We start from the raw sequence: 22,524 nt of genomic DNA, 5'->3' as shown, positions 1-22,524 counted from the left end.
CACTTCATTCGCAATGATTGTTCTCCACGCCGTTGCTTGTACGTTTGTCATTTGACGCGTGGCAAAAATGTTTCAGTTTTTCATCACCTGCTACATGGTGGGTGATACTGTGCTTTAACTGTAAGTACCTTCAAATTCAGCCTATAAAGTGCCCCATTTTCTACGCCACACCTACTAAATGGAAAAGAATATGCTCTACATTGTTCAATTTTATATGTCACGCATATTAAAGTAGTCGATTTATGGGGGATAGTTGTAGGTTGATGCCACCCAAATAATTATAATTGTCCATATTGATACTTTTAAAATGCAAATTTGCCATACACTATGATCCAAAAACGTGAATGTTAACCCTCTCTGGACCAAATAAAATTTTGCAGAGAGAAAAAATCTGATACTGATGCACTTAAACTCAAAATTTTCACTTATATTAAACCAATTATATTAAAATGTGCAACCCCTGCCCAGAGTGGGTTAAACTCATTTTACAACATAACATTTAAAAAATAAATGGCTGACTAATTTTTTTTTTAATGTACAAATATGTGCACATGGTCCAAAGACTGTCAGTTCCCCAAAAAACTGAGTCTAAACTTTGTTCCTCCCTGACATACAAAGATTGTCTCTCAATCGAGATGCATCACTTAAACTTAATTTTTTTAACATCAACTCCGAAATGATGATTAAATTAAAATCAAGCAGATGCTGAGAATAGATGAAAAAGTGATAATCCTGGGGTTGGGAATATAGATTTTTGCTCAAGATGTGAAGGTTAAATCTTTTTTTTTTTTTTTTTAAATGCTTTGCAATGTCCATCCATCCATCCATTTTGGTCGCTTATCCTCACGAGGGTCACGGGGAGCTATCCCAGCTAGCAGCTCAACGGGCAGGAGGCGGGGTACACCCTTAATTGGTTGCCAGCCAATCACAGGGCACATAGAGACTGATAATCACACCTAGGGGCAATTTAGAGTGTCCAAATTAATGTTGCATGTTTTTGGGGACGTGGGAGGAAACCGGAGTGCCCGGAGAAAACCCACGCAGGCACGCGGAGAACATGCAAACTCCACACAGGCGGGGCCGGGATTGAACCCGGGTCCTCAGAACTGTGAGGCCAACGCTTTGCTCCAGCATGCTGCCCCGCTTTCCAATATGATGTCTGAAAATTGTGATGCTACTTTTTAGGTGCTTTCACTTTCGATGATGACATTTATCTGAAATACGTTGATGGCCTTTATTTAGACAACAATGGCAAAACAACACAATAATCTGTACAAACCTATTAATTTAGATCTTTTGTACTACCACAGGAAAAACAAATGTTACTGCTTGCTTTTAGTGGTTTTATCAATTGAAATCAATAGTCTTTTTTTTTTTTTAAATATTGTGAAAACAATTTGACACTGAACAAAAACGAAATCCTTTTTGTGGTAGACATGACATTTGTTTGATCCAATGGCAATTCAGCGGTAGTTCAGAAGCCAAATTATGACGTATCGGAGTTAATCGTCCCCGTCCCCCCAGCTACTGCATATTGGACATTTTTTGGGAGAGCGATAATTTCAATGATCACTCGCTATCGTTGCTTTTATTTCGACCTATTGTGCGTCTGGAACGTATACCATGTAGTAAACGAGTTCGCCATAAGTTACCAAGTTTAGTAATAATGTGGTGGCGTTCACCATGTGGCGCACGTGTATTTGCTTACCCACAATGTGGGTGTAGTTATTCGTAAGCTCATTAGAGGAGTGGATTTACACCAGCGCCATCCATCAACACTGTCAGCCATCCTCGGCTTGGCAAGCTCTCGCAACACAACGCCACCGCACAGCCGCCAGATTTAAGTCGCCGAGAGCCGACGCCGCGGAGAGGATTAACTCCGGGGGGATAGATAGTCGCACCTCCAACCCTTTCACACAGGTGAAAATCCGGGAGAGGAACAAACAAAACCGCTAATCTCCTGTTTATGCCGCACGCTGATGGCGCGCTCGGGCGACGGCGAAGGTGGACGCGTGATGCGAGTCGCCGCTGGCTCTTCGCTGCGCCTGCGAGAGAGAGAGGAGCTTATCGGGATAAGTCCGAATCGAAGTGGATTGCGGCAAAGCTTTTTATTTTTTTTTTTTTCATTTTTTTTGCGACCGCTTCCTGGTCGTCTGCCACGACAGCTACCGTGTACCAAAAAAAATCAAAGCAGTCATCGTTTTCTGGCGAAGAAACAACATCAGTCGTTCATCATGACAGCACAAAAAAAAAAGGCTAAAAATAAAACGGGCACGAAAGCCGACGTTTAATAGGAAACCTCAAAACTGTGAGGCAGGCCAGACAACCACCTCATAACCGTGCTGCCTCGTTAAGTGTTTTAAAAATTCATTTATTCCTTCATTCAGTTCCATTAATTTTACCGTTGCATTTTTATTGGCACGATCAAGGTTTTAATCTTTCACACCTTCTGTGATTTCAACATTTTATAGTTTATAAATCCAAACTGCTACTTTAAAGGCTGTGAATTCCAAATATTTTCAGTAGCGCTTATCCTCACAAGGGTTGCAGATGAGCTGGAGCCGATTTTAGCAGAGTTTTGGCAAGTTGTGACCTCGTGGAGGTGGGGGCAATCATTGGGCACATATAGACAAGCATTCATATGTATGGAAAGTTTTTGATGTACTTAAAGGGGAAATCCAGTGGTTTGCATGAACAGTGTATCCAATAAGTCTTGTAATATGTACCCTATTTTGACAATGTGATGTTAAATCCTCTCTCATTTAATGGTGTTTGGAGAAGATTTTTATCGACAATTACGAATTTTCAGAGGTGCCGCCATTTTCGCAAGTCACATGACCTACTGTCTACATGTCTGTGCCGCAACAAGGGCTCGATTACATGGGACACCGTTTATGCCTAGCGCCGATTTCTTGTATTTATCCTCATCCGACGAAGAAATAGCAGTATCGGTTGATCGGGAAGACTGAGGAATACTTCCATACAGATTTGAACCTGTGGCTGTAAACGTTGAATATTTGGATGGTTCTTCGGGGAGAATGACGCGGAGTCTGACGAGCGAGCTGCGGCGGCGGGCCGCGAGCCGAGCTTCGACGTGCAGGGAGGCCTTTAGCCGAGCTTCGGCGGCGGTGGGGGAGGCCTTTAGCCCAGTTTCGGTGTCTGGGGCTAACAGCCTCCGCCGCCTGGAAGCTCGACTCGCGGCCCGCCGCCAAAGCTCGCTCGTCAGACTCCGCGTCATTCCCGTCCGAAGGACCATCTCAATATTCAACATTAATTACAGCCACAGGTTCAAATCTGTATGGAAGTATTCCTCTGTCTTCCCGATCAAACGATACTGCTATTTCTTCATCAGATGAGGATAAATACGAGAAATCGGCACTGGGGATAAATGCGCACGTAGGTCATGCGCCCCTGAAAATTCATAATTGTCAATAAAAAATCTTCTCAAAACAGTATTAAATGAGAGAGGATTTAACATCACATATTACATGACCTATTGGATACATTGTTAATGCAAACCAGTGGATTTGAAACATGGGAGGAAGCCCAAAAAAACTCACACAAGCACAGCCAGAACATCCAAACTCTGGACAGGATGGCTGGAGCTGGGATTTGAACCCAAAGAATCGAGCCAGTCGTGCTAACCACCCGCCGCCGTGCCTCTGCAGTCGAAGCTCACTGGAATGCTTTTCAGTCCTGTATTCATTCATGTTAGTAAGCAGTTTACCGCAGCTTTAAGGTGCCCAGATGCGCTCGCGTCTGCCCCGCTTTCAAAATAAAAAGCCGAACCCGATGAATGAGCCCCGTCGCGAATCGCGGTCTGCCCGTTTGCCGCCCATTTCCAGCGCCTCGTCTCATGTCTGTTTCGTCTTTGTGCGCTCAGTCAAAGCCAGACATTTGGAGTAAACAAGCTCGTGAACACATTTTAAAGGCAGATGGCAGCGGCGGGCCGGCGCATGCTTGCAAAAGTCGCCCTGCTGACTCAACAATGCTGCGGAACTGGCACTTTATTTTGAAGCATCCTTTCACGGCTGCGTCACGTTGCTACATGGGACTTGGTGGAAGTTGATGCTGAAGATGGGTGACACAATGTGTTCATCCTATAGGAAAACAAACCTGGGCTTTGATCACATCCCTGAGGAACGCCACTGACGACCGATTTTTACTTTGGATTGATGTTGATGTTGGAGCGGAGTTGTGTGAAAATCCCAAAGTTGAGATTATGCTGAACAATTTTGGGATTTTAGTATTAGGACACCAACAGGAAGTTGTTCCCTGAGCATCCTTCTCTTCTGGGCAGACGTTCGACTAAGATGTTGAAAATGCTTTTTGTCTATTTTTGAGGTAACGCGTTGCGGCTGGCTCTTTGATGGCGTTCTTTTCCCACCAAATTTAATCGGAAGCACGCCCATCTTTATGTACCTTGCTTTGTGGGATCGTAAAATAACCCCCCCCCCCAAAAAAAAAAAGATTTGATTCGTAATACATCCTGATTGTGAGCTGATGTTTATTTGTGTGGTTTAGCTTGAGCCGATTATGCAATTGCTGCTTCATAAGCTTTCTGTCATCCCCTAGTTTCACCCTCCATCTCCCTAATTTATATGTATATATGTGTGTGTTTGTGTGTGTGTGTGTGTGCGCACGTTGTCTTTGTGTTTATGTGTGCTCCCAGCCCCGCTGCGGAAAGCAAAGTTTGTGGAGAGCCCCCGCGTTCCGCAGTCGGAGCTCGGCTCCCCCGATGCTGCCGGGAGTTCCCACCTGGACAGATTGTGCCCAGGTAAGTTTCTGGCCGTCCCGCCCCGCCCGTCCCGTTTACCCGCCCCCGCGTGTCGGCTTTTCTGCGTCGCGGAGGGGGCGAACGTCGATGCTTCGCAGTGCGATCATTGTTAAAGAAAGATTCGTCATCCTAATCCCACACCGCTCTGCTTCCCGGGAGTCAGCCTGGACCCAGCGGTCGGTCTGTAATCCGCACTCCAGTCTAGTATCTGTCAAACTTTTCCGTCTATCCCGATCAACCCCCCCTCCGTCCTGACCGCCTCGCTAAAGCGGGTCACTCGAGGATATGCTTAGATTTCTGCGTGGATGTAGACACCTGTGAAGCGCTGTGGTTTTCGCCAACGCTATTTAGCAACAAAATGGTGGACTTGTCGGTCTGTCAGCCTCTCCTGTGGAGTCTGTGCCCGATGGGAGCTCCAAGTAGGTGATCGAATTTCAGATTGCTGTTCCAATTTTAATTTTCATTAGGAGAGCATTTGGTGCCGTAGTACCTTTTCGACTTCGCATCTGGTGTGCTGTTGTAGTGCAAGACGACGGATTCCCAATATTTTTGTACACTTGTATTTCATTTGCTTTGTTGGTAATATTTATGTACTTTTCAACTTATAATTTCCCAATTTAGGATTTATATATTTTATATTTTCAGATGGTATTTTTGTCAGATTTTTATATTTTGATCAAGTTTTTGTACAGAAATGTATTATTTACAGTGGGTTTTTTTCCATTTTGTAATCTTTCCCAAATATATTTTAATTTTTAATCAACCAGTGATGCATTTTTGTACTAGCTGTATATTTTTCAGATTTATAGAAGTATATTTTCTTTTTTCAAATGCATTTCTATTTTTCCCTCATGTTTTTCTTTGTTTTCTGTATTTTTCATCTAATATTTGTACATTTTTATGCAGTATATTTTTCATAGTATTTTGGGGAGGTTTGATCTAGGAAATTTATTTTTCAGGCAGTATTTTTTCAACAATTAATTTTAATATTTTGGTCGAATCGTTTCTTGAATTTGTTTACACTAATTGTTTTATTTATGTCCGTTTTAGTTTTATTTTGTCTAACACAGTATATGTGTATTTTTCCCATTTTTATTTTTCATTTTTTGCATTATTTCTATTTTTCTTTGGATCAAATGTGTTTTTTTTTTTTTTTTTTGCTTTATGTTTTTGTCCATTTTTGTAATATTTTCAGCATTACATCCCGACACTATCTAATCTTTTAACCACTGCCACTGCACTACAAATCCCCCGACATATTCTTTTCAAACTATATTTTGCTGATACTGACAAACGTGATGATTTTGCTCACAAATTGCGACATCATGAGACCGTTGATCCGGCCTTAATCCCTGATACGAGTTGATGTCTTCCAGTACCTTCGTTGCGCATTTATGCCGGGCCCAAATTGAGTGGGGTCAGTCAAGTGCGATTGCGCGTGACTGAAGATGCGACACTTTTAAAAGATCGTCAATCCGCGGCCCCACCGAGACGCGGAGAGCGCCCGATTCCAAATGAGAAGTGCGGCGGCTTTTATTTCTTGGCCGGACAGATGGACATCGGAGCGCTTAAGCGGCGTCTCCTGATGCAAGTCACGGCAGGGTGTCGACTTAAACTCCTGCTGTCGTGCCAGCTCGTGCTGCTTGTTTTATTTTTTATTGACTTCAAAGGTACTCGCTGGAGATCTGTTCCCCCCCCGTCAATGAGTCAGCAGTTTTCCAGGCCCCTTTTCACAAGAGTTTTCGGCAAAACCGCCACCGCAAGAAGCGTAAACAGCAGCCTGTGTCTTCCACACGGGAACCCGGCGAGGCCGAATATGAGTCCGATTGTGTGCTCTTCCATGCAGTGGCAAAGTGTAGCGCAGGTAGATGATATTATGTCATCATTCATGTAAAAATAGTCAATTTACCCTTTTTACTGACTCAAATTGAGGCAGCGGTGGTACCGTTCTGAAACGTCTCACGTCTTTGTGCCGAGTAGTTTATTTATCCGCTCGTAAGCGCAGAAGCAAATGACTGCGGCGTGGGGCCTCCAATGCATCTGTCATATATTAATCTGGACCTATTAGGAACACAATTGACATTCAAAACGTTTGAGCGTCGATTTCCATAAACCAGGGATGAGAATTTTGCGTGGAGTTTTTTCCAGCTGTAATTGTCATTTTTGTGAAACGTGTAAATCCGTTGAGAAAATGTTTTGAGAGTGGGGGTGGGGGGTGGGGGGGAACGCTGTGATCAAGACCAGCCGCCGGCATCTAACGGCAACGCTCGTCGTGAAATTAGTCACAACTGTGATGGCGGACAACGGCATTGCTATCTGTTTACGGCATTAAATTTGGTGTTTACAGTATAATAACGTCAACATTCCCATTTCCGGCAGCATTTTGGCGGTATTTCATCGGTATTTTCACTCTTAACATTTCATAGAGAAGCATTCTCTTTACTACGGCGTAGGTATAACTTATAGACATACGTACGCATATGTTATTTTATAAACAAATTACTTGTGTATTTATTTCTGAAGTATAACTTGTAAGTGCAGTAGCCTATTTGATATAAATTTCAGTCTACATTTTTATGTCTGAAGTTTGGCAAAAATTTTTTGGTTGTTTGGACTCGTATTTTAAATTTTCACAATATTATAATTGCCCTGTATTTGCACTGTTAGAAGTAACCAGAGGTCACCATTTAACAGTGTGTTTTATTAATAATTTTCGTGCCCAAAGGGGGATGGGAAACATTTTTCCAAATTGGGCATTCTCATCCCCGATCAACGTGTTGGTACCTTTCAGACTGAACATCGGCGCAGAAAACAAGCTGTACATAAGCATTTTTTTATTGTTCTGTACACTGACATAACGCGGCGGCACGTTGCCCGTGTGTAGCCCGAATATTCGTCATGACGTCATCTAATTATCCAATTGCGCAACGGCGGGGTCAGATGAATGAACGTTTTGTTCCCGGCTCTCATGCGGCGGTTTGTCAGCCGATCTTGACCTGAGTGTGAGCGACGCGAGCGTGTACAAAAGAAATCAATCTCGAAGGGTGTGATGTCACGCGTTTGCGACGATACGTGAATACCTCACGGGGCTCCGCTAACGTTGGCAATTGCGGCAAGTGGCTGGTATTGTTTTCGCAAGTGTGTGTGTGTGCGTGCGTGTGTGTGTAATCGGACCTACCGCTAAAATGCGGCCTTACGAAACCAACAGAGTGGAGCAGGAAAATCCACTGCAGGAGGTTATGTTGAAGGACTACAATACCTTGTGATACATACTGGTACTTGGTTTGACCCCAACAAAAGGTACCCTGGGATGAATACTAAATAAATAAATCAAACATCCTACACGGTATCCACTTGATTCCCTGACAAGGCTTGGCTGGAAGACAAAAGCACTGAGTCACTGCACCTTTTTGCGGTTTACCATTTGCGAACAAAAGGCAGAGGCTCCGGAATTTTCTGAGTTGAAACCTCGGCTCTTTGAGAGGATCGGTCAACATCCGGAAGTGTTTTTTTTTAGTGGGGGGGGGGGGGGTTGTCCGAGGGGACGAACTGTAACAATGTCTCTGAATAGGTACAGCGGGATTTTCGATCTTGGAATGTTGTAGCTGCAGAGTACCGTATTTTCCGCACTGTAAGGCGCACCTAAAAGCCTTCAATTTTCTCAAAAGCCGACGGTGCGCCTTATAATCCGGTGCGCCTTATATGTGGATCAATATTGAGCCTTTAGTGCAGCTCCATCTAATAGATGCATAACGTAACCCCAGCCTCTACTGCAGCGTCTGTTCTATGCGCCTTATATATGGGAAAAGTTTTCAAATAGGCCATTCATTGGAAGTGCGCCTTATAATGCGGTGCGCCTTATAGCGCAGAAAACGCGATGCGTAAATTAGATGATCTGGCAAAGACATGGTAGAGCAATACCATAATATGCTTGCTAATCACCATCAATTTGTCTCGATAAAAATAAATGATGTGGTAAAGTAAAGTTATGTTTCACTTGTTCGTCTTGTTGCGCTTGGCACGCAATTGGTTAAAAACTGGCGAGTAACCTTTCCCTAGACTTGCAGACGCTAAACATAGCGTTAACTGTATCATAGTTTATTATTTCGTCCTGAGTAGATGCTTTCGGACCTGCAGAGCCGTCACGTATGAACGAAACTTTTGAGACGATAACATCAGAGGAATGTGACGTTCCCGGTTGTCTTCCAGACTGCTGCTTTCTTTGTGTGCGGAATATTGGGATGCATTCCACCTGCGGCAAAAGTGTGCGGGGATAGCGGGGGGGGGGGTTTGTTCTTCTGCTGTTCATCACACATCTGAATTGTTTGTTCTTTAGCTTTGGTGTCCAGGTGACAGCCAAGCACTTTTCCCGTTATTAATCAGCTTTTCCCGGAATGCTCGGACACACATTCCTAGCTGTGTGGCGAAAGATAGTTGCCATGGCAACCATCAGTCTCCCCCTTTTGCAGCTCAGGAATCCAGCGTGTGTGTGTGTGTGTGTGTGGTGTGTGTGTGTGTGTGTGTGTGTGCGCGCGTGTTTCTGAGATGTTTTCGTACGCTCACGTTGGGTCATTAGGGAGCCCGGAGGCGTCACGGTGATGAGATGTGACATCTACTTGATTTGCATCGAACTTTTCGAGATGGTTTTGTGTGAAATAATGTTATTAAAGTGCTATATGTAACGTTCAGAATCATGCCGTATAAAGCCAGCGCGTGCTATAGCTGCTCATTAGTGAGCTAATTAGCAAATTGGTTCATATATATATATATATATATATATATATATATATATATATATATATATATAGATAGATAGATAGACAGGCAGACACTAATCATGGCATATGTTATCGCTTTAGAACAGAGGTGAGATGTGCCGTAGGTGTGTCAGAAGAATTTAAGGTGGAGGTGGGACTGCATCAGGGATCCGCTCTGAGCCCCTTCCTGTTTGCGGTAGTAATGGATAGGCTGACAGATGAGTTTAGACTGGATTCCCCTTGGACAATCATGTTCGCAGATGATATTGTGATCTGCAGTGAAAGAAGGGAGCAGGTGGAGGACCAATTGGAAAGATGGAGCCACACACCGGAAAGGAGAGCAATTAAAATTAGCCAAAGTAAAACAGATTATAGGTGCGTGAATGAGAAAGTGGAGGGGGAAGAGTGAGGCTACAGGGAGAAGAGATAGCGAGGGTGGACGACTTCAAATACTTGGTGTCAACAATTCAGAGCAATGGAGAGTGTGGTTAGGAAGTGAAGAAACGGGTCCAAGCGGGATGGAACAGTTGGCAGAAGGTGTCTGGTGTTCTATGTGACAGAAGAGTCTTCGCTAGGATGACGGGCAAAGTTTATAAAACAGTGGTGAGGCCGGCCATGATGTACAGATTAGAGACGGTGGCACTGAAGAGACAACAGGAAGTAGAATACGTTCATGATCTTATGTTGACCCGCAGTGTATTGCATTGGTTTTAGCAGTTAGCATCTTCCGTTTTTTTGAATGTGGCCCACAGATAAAAATCTTTGTACATCCCTGAAACCAACCGGCACACCTGATCCTATCAGACAAGCTATTTGACTCCATACATGCCAGTGTGTAAAAATGCACCGTTATGATTGTGTCTTTTCTGAAAACAGTTTTCCCAAACCTCTGATTGGTTAAAAAAGGCCTTTCGTTTCGGATTTATGGATATGATGACTGAAGATTAAAACTGCTTCCATATGTGTGGGTATACAGCGTAGCCTTTTTATAGTGTCATGACATGACATAATTCTGTCTTCTGTCTAACGGACGCTACAATTACCTGCCGGTCTGGTCCGACCTGCCCCGCTGGAAAACGACAACACCAGAAGTGGCGACGCGAGCGTCTCCGCTGTTTATCTAAGCTCGGAGGTGTCCCGCTCGCTCATCCACTTAGCGCCGCTCGGTTCGGGAACACTCCCGGGAGCGAACGTAACCTGGAGGTTCCTGCTCCAGTTTATTGACCCAATATGATAGCGTGCTAATAAGCAAGGCTGCTGAAAAACAACAAGAGTAAGAGTTGTTTTTATTTTTAATCAGATGTTTCTATTGTGTTGTCTTTGACAGCGTGAAAGAAGATGCTAGCATGATACAGCAGCTTTTCTAATACACTGCCTGAGTTGAGTATCACAGGAGAGTTAGCGTAGCATCAATTTTGCAAAATTATCATCTTTGTTTCTATTTTTTTCCCCCAAAATGACAGTCGCCACTTAAATGCAAACACATCATTTTCATAGTTTTTGATACGACACGAAAAGGAGTCCGGCGGCAGGCAGTCACTTCTGCTCGACATTGCCAAAGACATTGTGCCCATTTATGAATTCCAAAATAAATGATTTGTCGACACATTGGACACTTTTGACCTGAGGTATGTGCTTCCAAGTAGCAATTACTTGGCTGAGTCTGCCTTCCTTCATGTATACAACTTGAGAGGATACCACGTTATGCTTTTTGATGTACCGTATTTTCACGGCTATAAGCCGCACCGTATTAAAAGGCGCATCCTCAGATGCGGGTGCAATTCCAGTATTTAACACACATACAAGGCGCGCCAGAGTGGCGCTCGTGAGACAGTGAGGCACAATTGCACCTTTATTTTTGTAAGCAGAAGAACAATCTTACACCCCCCCCACACTACTAGCGGTGGTAGCGAGTCATGAGTCAACACACCATCTTCACCCACGTTTTCACACCAAAACAAAATCTTTACACCCCAGCAAACAGAACAGCACAAACCAGCAGACAAAAAAACGATGAGCGAAGAAATAATTGACACAAAACATGCACTTCATATGTTATTTATGTATACATTTAGCGCCGCAAAGTATATAGCTATATAGCAACATTAGCTTAAAGCATACGGGAGCATCCATGGACGCTATTTAAAAAGGTACCGGATGGGAAACTGAGTTCAGCTGTACGTGCTTTACTGACATGTTTAACAGTGTAAATTGTGAGTTCGGTTGTACTTTTATTTAAGTATTTAACTATCTAGCTATACAGTATAGCTATATAGCGAGCGATACTAGCAGAAACCATATGGTAGCGTTTATGCATGCTTTTTAAATACTTTGATAAAGTACAACCAAGTTCACTTTTTACAATGTTAAATACTTCATTAAGGTACAACCGAACTCAAATTTTCCTCTGGGTGGATTTTTAAATAGCGTCCATGCATGCTACCGCATGCTTCAAGATAGTATCGCTATATAGTATAGCTATATTATTAAGTACGTTAATAAAGTACAACCGAACACACTGCGTATATGGTACATCCCATGTTGCTCGCAACTTCACTTTGCTTACCCTGTTCACGTCCAAATAGTTTTACTTTTACGGCGATTGTTTGTTCTTTGTTAATTAATCCATTGCTCGTGTTGTTCTGTAATTCTTGTAAAATTTTAATTTTGCTATATACATTTTTTGAAAAAAAAACAACTTTTTCCCAAGAGGAGTCACTTAATTTTACATTGCTTGTACCTTGACTCACACTCACTTTTTATTTTTATTTGTATTTTTTGCTTTGTGTTGTCAACCAAAATTTTGTGAGCCACTCCAATGCAGCCTGTGACTCTTAGCTCTTTAATGTCATTCCCTAGGCCGCGCCCCTTAGAGGTACACAGCAAACACAAATACTATAGTACACAGAGGAATTATTACTAAAAGTGGTTTGCATGAACCATGTATCCAATAGGTCATGTAATATGTAATCTATTTTGACAATGTGATGTTAAATTCTCTCTCATTTAATAGTGTTTTGAGAATATTTTTATCGACAATTACGAATTTTCAGGGGCGCTGCCATTTTCACGAGTCACATGACCTACGTGGGCGGATGTGACATGTTGCGTGCTTTTCCAAACGCTCGATTACATGGGACACCATTTATGCCCACCGCTGATTTCTCGGATTTATCCTTGTCTGATGAAGAAATAGCAGTATCGGTTAATCGTGAAGACGGAGGAATACCTCGACGTCCGGGGAGGCCATCAGCCGAACTTTGGCGGCCGGGGAGACCGTTAGCCGAGCTCCGGGGCTCGGCGGGGAGCGTGGTCATGGCGCCGCCACTCGGCGGAGCGAGCTCCTCCGGCAAGCCCCGGAGCGAGCTCCCCGCTCGCTCGTCAGAGTCCGTGTGATCCCGCCCGAAGAAACATCCGATTATTCAACATTATTTACAGCCACAGGTTCAAATCTGTATGGAAATATTCCTCCATCTTCCCGATCAAGTGATATACTGCTATTTCTTCATCAGATGAGGATTAATCCGAGTAATCAGCGCTGGGCATAAATGGTGTCCCACCTAATCGAGCGTTTGGAACGGCACGTAACACGTCACATCCGCCCTCGTAGGTCACGTGACTCGCGAAAATGGCAGCGCCCCTGTAAATTCACAATTGTCGATAAAAATCTTCTCAAAACACTATCAACCCATTTGCTGCCCATTTTTGGGACACCATGATTTTTACGCATTATATCCTTCAGTATATCAAAATATTTAAGTGCTTTAATTTGATTCTGATTCTGGTTTTTGGGATGATCTACTAAGAAAAGCCAAGTACCCTCTCGAGGGCAGCATCCCATTTTTGAGACGAGATTATAAATGAGTAAAGTTATCATATAACTTAACCAGAAACAAAAAAAGGTGTTATTTCCTTGATTGTGGCCTGCTAGGAGACTTTTATCTCAATAAGGCAAAAAATTGCCACCCTGCCCATGAGTGGGTTAAACGAGAGAGGATTTAACATCACATTGTCATAATAGAGTACATATTACATGACTTACATACATAGATACATTGTTTATGCAAACCACTGGAATTCCCCTTTAAACAATTTACTTACATTCACATCGTTTTATATATATATATATATATATATATATATATATATATATTTTTTTTTTTTTTTTTTTAACAAAAATACAGTACTATATTTCTTCAAAATCACGTCCCAAAAATGTTTTCTGGGTGGCTGGAACGGATTAATGGCATTTCAATGGGAAAAATGAAATGATATGATTATGTTAAGAAAATCCATAATGCAGTGAAATCTACTAGAGGTGAACCGGAATACAGCGCAGGAACTTTGTTACAAGCTTAGGCACGAAACAAATAATTGAACTCCCAAATGGTGCTTGTGTTGATGTTGCCATTTTCAGCACATATTTGTCAGCGTTTAGGTCAAAGTCCCCCCCCCCCTCCCCCCACGTTTTGCTTTTTTTTTTTAATTTAAGGTGGAGCTTTTCCTTTTCCCTACTTACGGCAAAGAGCCTGTGCAAACAGGACAGAGGGGCGTCGCCTCACCCGCTTTGTCTGGCGTCGTCAAACAGGTGAGCGGCGTATCTGGTTACGTCGGGCTGGCGCGTTGTCGCGGAAGAAGCGTCAGTCGGCGAGTAGCCGAGAGTGACGTTTTTGCGGCTCTCTGAAAAAAGGCTCGTGAATGAAGGCGCTTTGGACTTTGTTTAAGATGTCTGGACAGCGAGCGCGGGATGGGGGCGCTGTGCATCCAGGTGGACAAGTTGCCTCTTATTATAGCAGCGGTGGAGGAAGTGAATAGGAGGGGGGGGGATGCTGCCGCAATTCCCCCCCCCCCCCCCACCTCACACTCATTCTCCCTCTCTCTTCTCTCCTTCCCGCCGCATTTGCAGGGGAGTCGAACCAGGAACTGGGCCCCCCTCCCACGGTGGATGAGGCCGCCAACACATTGATGACGCGCCTGGGCTTCCTTCTGGGAGACAAAGCGAGCGAGGGGCCGGCCGGCCCCCACTACAGCATGGAGGAGCCCGAGCCCAGACAGGTGAGAGGAAGTTGCTCTTATTTTGAAAGGATGCAAAACGCCATTCAAATCTCCTTTTGAATTGAGGTCATCGTTTGACACATGTAATTAATCTGATCTTAGTCACTGTAACTTGGGATTCTTCAGTGAAAATGTGAAACAATAACTATATTTTACACAATACATATGTGATGTGATTTTTTTTTTGACAAAGGTATTTTTTTAACATGACATTCATTTCACACATTAAAATGTGACTTTATGCCTTGTGAAATATTTACTTTATAATAATTCATGTTGCAGGTTTATCCTAAAAAAAACATTTTTTTTTAACTCTCATTAAAATGTTTATTTTGTCAGAAATTATGAATTTAACCCTTTCTGGGCAGGGGTTACAAATTTGCAACAGGTTTAATATAATTGAAAATTTTAAGTCCAGAGTATCATTTTGTTGTTGTAATGTTTTTTTCTCTTTTTTTTTTTTTTGATAAAAGATTGGCAATTTTTTTTTAACCCTGATGGCATTTTTAAATTATGTTTAATAGGTTTTAGGATTATGAAAGGGTCCCTTGGAAAAATGTATCAGATGTGATTGGTCCCTCAAACCCAAAATATTTGAGCTCTCCTGCTGTATTATTATTATTATTCTGTATACCACAGACAGTATATTGAGTCATATTTTGCACAAGTACCATCCGAAATGATGGCATTTCATTTCATAATTCCACTTGAGAGTGGAATGTGTTCTCTTAACGCCTCTCATCATATCTTCTGACGAAAGAATACAATAAACCATTATTGTGAGACTAAAATAGGCTTCGTCTCCATATCACATTTTTCACATTACACCTGGAAATGACGACAAAACCTGAGAGATGCACACGAAGTATTAATATGTCATCTATGTGTCCAAGGAATACACTAATACTTGAGGTTTATTTAATGAGCCCCACTTGTACAGGTACACGCGTCGCTCAATTTCTGCGCGATGGACCAACTGCTGCTTGAAGTGAGCGTTGCTGTAACGGCGGGGGTGTCGAAAGCGAGAAAGCTTGATTCAAGCGCCTCTTTTTTAAGAGACGTGACTCACGCCGGCCGCCTGCCGCACGCTGTGTACGCGCTCGTCTTGTTTCTCTGGCCTGCCCCAAAAGTACAATCCAAACATGTCAAGAGTGCTGCTCTGCTACGCAAAAACAATAACGTACGAGAACTCTTATGCTATTAGCTGATTGCTAGTTTTTGCTAGTTTTGTGTGATGAAGATTTAGCAGCGGCTACCCTAATGTAGCATAGCACAGGTACGTTGAATTGAGACAATTGGTTGTGTTTTTATGACTTTGGGACTACTTAGGTCAGCATCTAGCGCAATGTCACATTACAAAAGAGTCTACCATGCTAATTTAAGGCCATCAGTGCTCAAGTAGAGCATCTATCCCTAATGTTGAGGTTCTGATTTTGGTCATAACGGATGTTAGCATTGTGACTGGTGAGAAATTGAAACATTTTGAGCATTTTTACTTTGTGCTAGCTTGCGCGGATCTACGTTGTGTACATCTATCGCATCAAGTGTGTTACGCAGTCAGGCGGATGTCGCCTTGAGGACCACTTCACCTTTCCCATCCTCTCAATCGCGACCCCCCCCCCCCTCCCTCCAACGTACTTCGTATACACGCGCATGAATGTTTTATGCTCGGGTGCAGCAACAGCAGCCGCTTTTTCTTTATATTTTCGGTCCCCCGTGGAGCGCCGTCTGCTAACCTGAGCTGACACACGGGGGGACGCACCGCAGGGGGACAAACAATGAGTCGCTTCTAATGCTGTGTCAGAAAGGTTTCAGGACTGGGGTCGCGAAACATTTATTTCAAATTTAAACTATGTTTTTTTTCCCCATTTCACCGGAGCCTTCGTGCCGTCCTGGCAGTGTTGTTCCAGTTTTGTCCGCAGCTTCGTCTTTACAACCATCTTGTCACCACCCAAATTTTCAAAACTTGTCCCCTTTATGACCGGAATATTCGTGTGTCCGTGTTTGTCTTTCAAGGGACAAAACCAGCGCATCAGCCCATGCTCCACGCTGACCAGCAGCACCGCGTCGCCCCCTGCGAGCAGCCCCTGCTCTACCCTGGCCGCCGCCATGTCGGGCCAGGCGGGCACCAGGGAGTGCGCCTATGGGTCCGTCACAAGTCCCACCTCAACACTGGAGAGTCGGGACAGCGGAATCATTGGTGAGGGCGCCTCCAAATGTCTTGGAAGTTAGCATATGGATTTCGAATTGGGGGGGGGGGGGGGGGTTCCTGCCCGAGTTAAGGTTATAAATGTGGGTTCTGGGCTTCAAGATAGGGTTATGGTTTAAAGTTAGGTTTCAGGTTTCAAATTAGGGATTGAACCAAGGTTCGGAAGGTTTTAAATTTTGGGTTTTGTGCCTGGGTTAGTGGTTCAAATTTAGCTTGCTATTTTAAGATCGGGTTAGTATTTTTGAGATACTTCAAGGGATACTGTAAGATCTTTGGGTTTACAGTTACGGTTCCAAGTCAAGCCTGGGATTTCATATTAGGTTTTCCAATCTAAATTAGGATTTCTAATGCAGGTTCCGAGCCCCTGGTTTGAAGATAGATTTGGGGTTTTAAGTAAGGGTAATGGTTTCAGGAAATTTAGGTTTGCTAGCCAAAATTAAGGTAATGTTTTCAATTTATTGTTATGTTTTCAAATGTAGGTTGTAATGTTTTTTTTTAAACCTGTATTTAACTACAAATACTGCCAAATGAGATTCAGAACCTCTTTTTCAAGGTAGGGTTTAAAGGCAGTTTTTTATTTGTTGTACAGGGTTTAAGGTTTTTAACAGTTATTAAGCGCTTCCTAATTAGCATGATTTGTCTCCGCAGCCACTCTGACCAGCTACTCTGAGAACATGGAGCGCGGCGGCACCAAGCACGGCGGCAGCGGCGGCGCGGACGGCTCGCGCGGCAACCTGAAGCTGTGGCAGTCGCAGAAATCAGGCATGGACTCCTTCTTGTACCGCGTGGACGAGAACATGACGGCGTCCACGTACAGCCTCAACAAGATCCCCGAGCGCAGCCTGGAAAGCATGTCCTCAAACTCGGCCCACTCCATCCCCTTGTACCTCATGCCCCGCCCCAACTCTGTGGCTGGTGAGTCCCCCACCCACAAACACCCCCCCCCCCTCCCTCCTTACCCCCTCTCCAGAAATATGCTTACTCATCATTTGGGAGTACTCGCAGTTGTGACATATTTCGACACCCAACCTCCTTTTTTTCCCCTGCTTGCTTTCTTCCTGTGCGATCCACTTTTAGGGTTTAAAGCCTTGGATTTTATTGCAAACTTAAAAAAAAAAAAAAAAAACAATCACGGATTTTATAGAATAATTTATGCTTCATGTTTTTAGGGTTTGGAGCCAATGTTGAGGTTATGAATTATGCCATTAAGGCAGGTTCCAAAGAAGAAGTGAGGTTTCAAGTTCTAAGGGTTTGGAAGCGAGGTTGGGGTTACAAATTAGATTAGGGTTTCAAATTGGAGTTGGGCTTTTAAATTACGGTTTACAGCCCAGAATATGATTTGAAAATTATGCCTTCCAGGCTAAGGTTACGATTTCAAGCCTGGGCTTGTCAGTGCTGTTAAAGAAGAATTGGGAGTTTTACATTTTTAGGCTTTACAGCCAGAGCAAATACAATGATGAAAAACACGCATGTGTAAACATGCACACGCAGTATTCACACACATTAAGCCTACATGATTGCAAAGGCTTTCAAATATGTATTTCGCATTATATTATCAAGACTGATGAGAACAATTGGGGTTTCAGTTTAATCAGAATTCGACACATGACGGCGCAAGTCTCCTTCATAGAGCGGTTTAAAAGAGGCATGATGGGAAAAACCGGGAAGGCCTGAAACAGCAGAATTCCGTAATCCCTTCTTCTCGCTTCGTACCGCAACGAGCCATCACGGCGCCGGCTTCCGATTGGCCGCTCTCGCTCGGGCGGCGGCGCATCAAAAGCCTGGGGCGTTAACGGCTTCTATCCCCCCGGGTGAGGGAGCTGCGCTTTCATGTGCGAGGGGGGGCGGGGAGGGGAGGCAGGAAGTGAGGCGGCAGGCTCCTCGGTTACCTCATGCGGGCACGTCGAGTAATGCCGTTCGATATCCGCCGATAAATGGCTTGCCTCCATTATTCATCACGTCAAGTCCTCGGGACGGTCGCACGTCCACCGTTACTGACATTGGTATTCAGACATGGTTGTATTAGCTCTTTACTTTTTCAAACAGAAAATGCCCAATGTCTTTCCTTCCTTCCTTCCTTCCTATCGATGCAACAACCTACATACTGTACCCTTTCTCACTAGCTTCTACTACTGTTCCGATCCCTTCCGAAATCATTCCTTATTTTTCCTTCCAAACAGTACTCCTTCTCTCCTTCCTCACAGCTATCCTTCCGTCCTTCTTTTCACCCATTTAGATTTTTTTCCCTTCCAACCTACCAGTTGAAACTGTTTTACCCTCCCTACTCCTTGCTAACATCCTCCTTTTCTCCCACCAGTTTCCCCTTCCTGTCCTTTGTAACACAATCTTGTAACATCATTATTTCTTTTTTCACCTCACTCATTGAGTGTTCTTCTCCTTTTTCCTTCCCACCATCCCTCCTTCATTTCACCAGTTTAAAAAGAGTGCCCCCACCCCCCTTCCTTCTTACCTTACTCGTTGGCTTGTTTACGTACTCTTCCCATCCCAACATCCTTCCTTGTTCCTCTTTTCCCTTCCGCCAATGTGCCTGAGTGCAGACTTCCCCCGTTGGCACAACAGCAGCGGCGGTCATGATGCGTGCAGACTGCTGCATTGCAGATAGACAAGATGAGCACACAGATTGGAGTCCTCGCATTGAAATTGAGAAAATGGAGCCTTTTTAGCTCAGTGGCCCTGAGTCATTCTTCCTTTGCTTAGCAGCAGATTAATGTCTCTTGCTTCTCTCAGAAACCAAGTTATAGACACCCCCCCCCCCCTACTCCAACCCCTTTAGGGCCAAGCCTTTCCGTGTTCTTTGCTGCCCTTTTACTTCCACTTTGGGAAGCCTGTGCAGCTCGCATTTTGGCCCTCAGCTGTATATTTGATGAGGCAGTAGAATGGAAATGGCACTTAGAACCACAGAATAGGAAGAAGAACCTTTTTTTTATTTAATTAGTTTGTGAAAACTGAGTGGCACGGTGGATCAACTGGTAAAAGCGCTGGCCTCACAGTTCTGAGGACTCGACCCGTTCAATCCCGGACCCACCTGTGTGGAGTTTGCATGTTCTCCCCGTGCCTGCGTGGGTTTTCTCCGGGCTCTCCGGTTTCCTCCCACATCCCAAAAACATCCAACATTCATTGGACACTCTAAATTGCCCCAAGGTGTGATTCTAAGTGCGACCGTTGTCTGTCTCCATGTGCCCTGCGATTGGCTGGCAACCAGTACAGGGTGTACCCCGCCTCTTGCCCGTTGACAGCTGGGATAGGCTCCAGCACTCCCCGCGACCCTCGTGAGGATAAGCGGCTAAGAAAATGGATGGATAGTGAAAACTGCTTATGTTAGATATTCTTCTTTGGGTTACACATAAAATGGAAGTGTGCCTCTGGTGGTCACAGATGTGTAGTGCACTCAATTTTACCACCAACTGGTCCAAGACACAATTGATCGACAGCCTTTCAAAGTACTCGGACCTTTTCAATTGTTAATAGTCTTCGTTAAAATATTGAGTAATTACAGTATATTCAGTGTGCCATGTTCGTGTACACAGCCGAGGCTCCTTGTCGGTGTTGATGCAAGCGAAAACACGGGCGGTAAACGTCAAAATGATGCGGATAACGCTCCCGATCCCCGTAGGCAGTGGTGGAAATTATCATCTGATGAACTCATTTGAAGTGAAAATGACCTTTAATTATCACGTCTCCTGAGTTTTTGTCGTGTGAGTACAATGACTGTAAAGGTGTCGTATGGGAGATCTTAGATTTGATCTAATCGGAATCGGAATCTGAAGTGGATAGGCAGGGTTTAAAGGCCCAAGAGCTCTCATTTGAATTATTTTGTTTTAAGGAGTATGTTGAGTTGTACAACAGTAATTTCTCTATTCATGAAAAAAAAAAACAACTTGGCGGTGGTCTCCTCCATTTTTTTAATTTTTTTACATTTGGTAGCTTGCCTTCATCCCAGCCGGCGTTCCTTGCCGGGAATCGTCTTTGCCCTCGTTTGTCACCAGACGAGGTTGGGCTGCGAAGGTCTGTCACGTCGGCGGCGATCTAATCTCATCGCATATCGGCCGCGAAAACAATCAGCAGCCAGCGCCGGGCTTCATGAATAAGACATTCATCTGTGCGGCTAATTAATCCTGAGAGATCTGCAGAGTGACAGACGCCGAGAGGAGGGAATTCTTCGGGGCGGGCGGGCGGGCGGGCGCGTCCGTTGAAGCTTTCTTGGCGAAGGAACGGCTCCGGAGTCCATCTTGTTAATTGGGCTTTACCCGCGCGCGCTCACTGGCCACTTAACATTATTATATCTTGGACGGAAAGCCGTTTTGAGCGTTTATTTCATATCTTTTGATATCCATTTTAAGGTCAATGTACTAGCACGCTCAAGACCATTCTGCGCTCTCGTGGAACGACTAGGCCGCACTAGTCGAACGAATGTTTTAGTACTACATTTGCTTTTACGATCCAGTTAAACCTTAGTAATACATACGTTATTGTGTTGTAATCGTATCATTACTACGCCCCATCTGGTAGGTATGTGTCATACACTATTAACCATGCCTGATATCAAATAAAAGCCATTTAAGCATTTATTAGAGTTCTCTCTTACTAGTTCAGTCATCAGGTTAATACATTAGTTGTAATACTGCGCCTTAGTTTTTGTAGACTATCATGAGCAAGGATTGGCCACTGCTCTGGGCTCTGGGTTTCACGTTCGGACTGTAATTACACGGGCATTTAAGTTGGAGTTTTTGTCACTGGCATTTACCAGTTCGTTGCTTTTGTTAGTGAGTTGCATTCACTGCCTGTGGGACTCTGCGCTTCTACGCGTCAGTTAGAGTAACCCTAGTCACAGCGATTCTGTGCGCTTTAGTTTGATCCTGTCCTGTTGAGTTTGTTAGTTTGGCCCAGAGTCATTGGACCTTGCTGTATGTCTTTTGGATCCCGCCTAGCCTAGCGTTTCTGTGCCTCTGCCTTGTCCGACTGCTACACCGTGTATGACCCAGTTTCCGGAATAAACATTATGCCTGTGCCTCGAAGTCCTGCATTTGGATCCGCCCTCGTACCTGAGGTTCGTGACATACACTGGATTTTATTATTAGTGAGGACATAGTGTATAAGTATATGGACCTTAACTTGGACATTAAGCATATCAACTATATACTTAATAGCTTTTTGCGAAACCGTTTTAACATTTTTTTTTTGTTATCCTTGATAAGGAGGGCACTAGTGTGTGACACATGCTTACCAGTTAGGGCCCAATAGTGCCACGATTACACGACAGTACCCAAGAAGTGGTACAAGTTTACTAATAAGTTTTAACTACACACTAGTCGGGCAAAGTTTGCATTAGTTGTGGGAAAAACTTTACAAGTATGGATTCGGGCTAGGTGCGTTGGGTTGAACCCTTCTCCATAAATGAAGAAGGGAGGTGGAAGGGGCCCAAAGTGACTTCCTCATCCCATCCTTTCAAATTTAGTAATAACCCTTTTAATTTGTCCACCCACTTAATTTAATAAAAAATTCAAATTTGAGAGTTTTTATTATTTGCGTGCCTCCGTCCATCCATTTTTGTTTCAATTACTTCCGGCCAACCTCCTGATTTAGATACTGCCAATTAAAACATCGTAAGAGAGTGAGTCTTGTTGCGCGATGTTTCGGCTAATGTAGGTCTTCTTCAGGCGCGTGGTCACTCCAAGTCAGTAAATAGTCATCACTTGTGTCCCTTT

At 43.9% G+C, this 22,524-nt stretch overlaps 1 protein-coding gene across 3 annotated transcripts in view; it reads left to right on the top strand.

The window, feature by feature from the left end:
- Positions 1-22,524, top strand: part of tanc2b (tetratricopeptide repeat, ankyrin repeat and coiled-coil containing 2b) — a 99,685-nt gene that overhangs the window by 52,927 nt on the left and 24,234 nt on the right. For 2 of the 3 annotated variants that reach the window (XM_061810642.1, XM_061810641.1), the window contains exons 5-8: positions 4,673-4,777; positions 14,441-14,589; positions 16,606-16,789; positions 17,447-17,713. In XM_061810642.1, the coding sequence (XP_061666626.1) occupies positions 4,673-4,777; positions 14,441-14,589; positions 16,606-16,789; positions 17,447-17,713 (705 nt within the window). The remainder of the gene's footprint in view (positions 1-4,672; positions 4,778-14,440; positions 14,590-16,605; positions 16,790-17,446; positions 17,714-22,524) is intronic. The other variant, XM_061810643.1, reaches the window with a different exon arrangement.

The sequence above is a fragment of the Syngnathoides biaculeatus genome, chromosome 22, assembly GCF_019802595.1.
Source record: "Syngnathoides biaculeatus isolate LvHL_M chromosome 22, ASM1980259v1, whole genome shotgun sequence".
Classification (NCBI taxonomy): domain Eukaryota; kingdom Metazoa; phylum Chordata; class Actinopteri; order Syngnathiformes; family Syngnathidae; genus Syngnathoides; species Syngnathoides biaculeatus.
The sequence above is the reverse complement of the archived record's forward strand: the minus strand, read 5'-3'. Positions and strand labels throughout refer to the sequence as shown.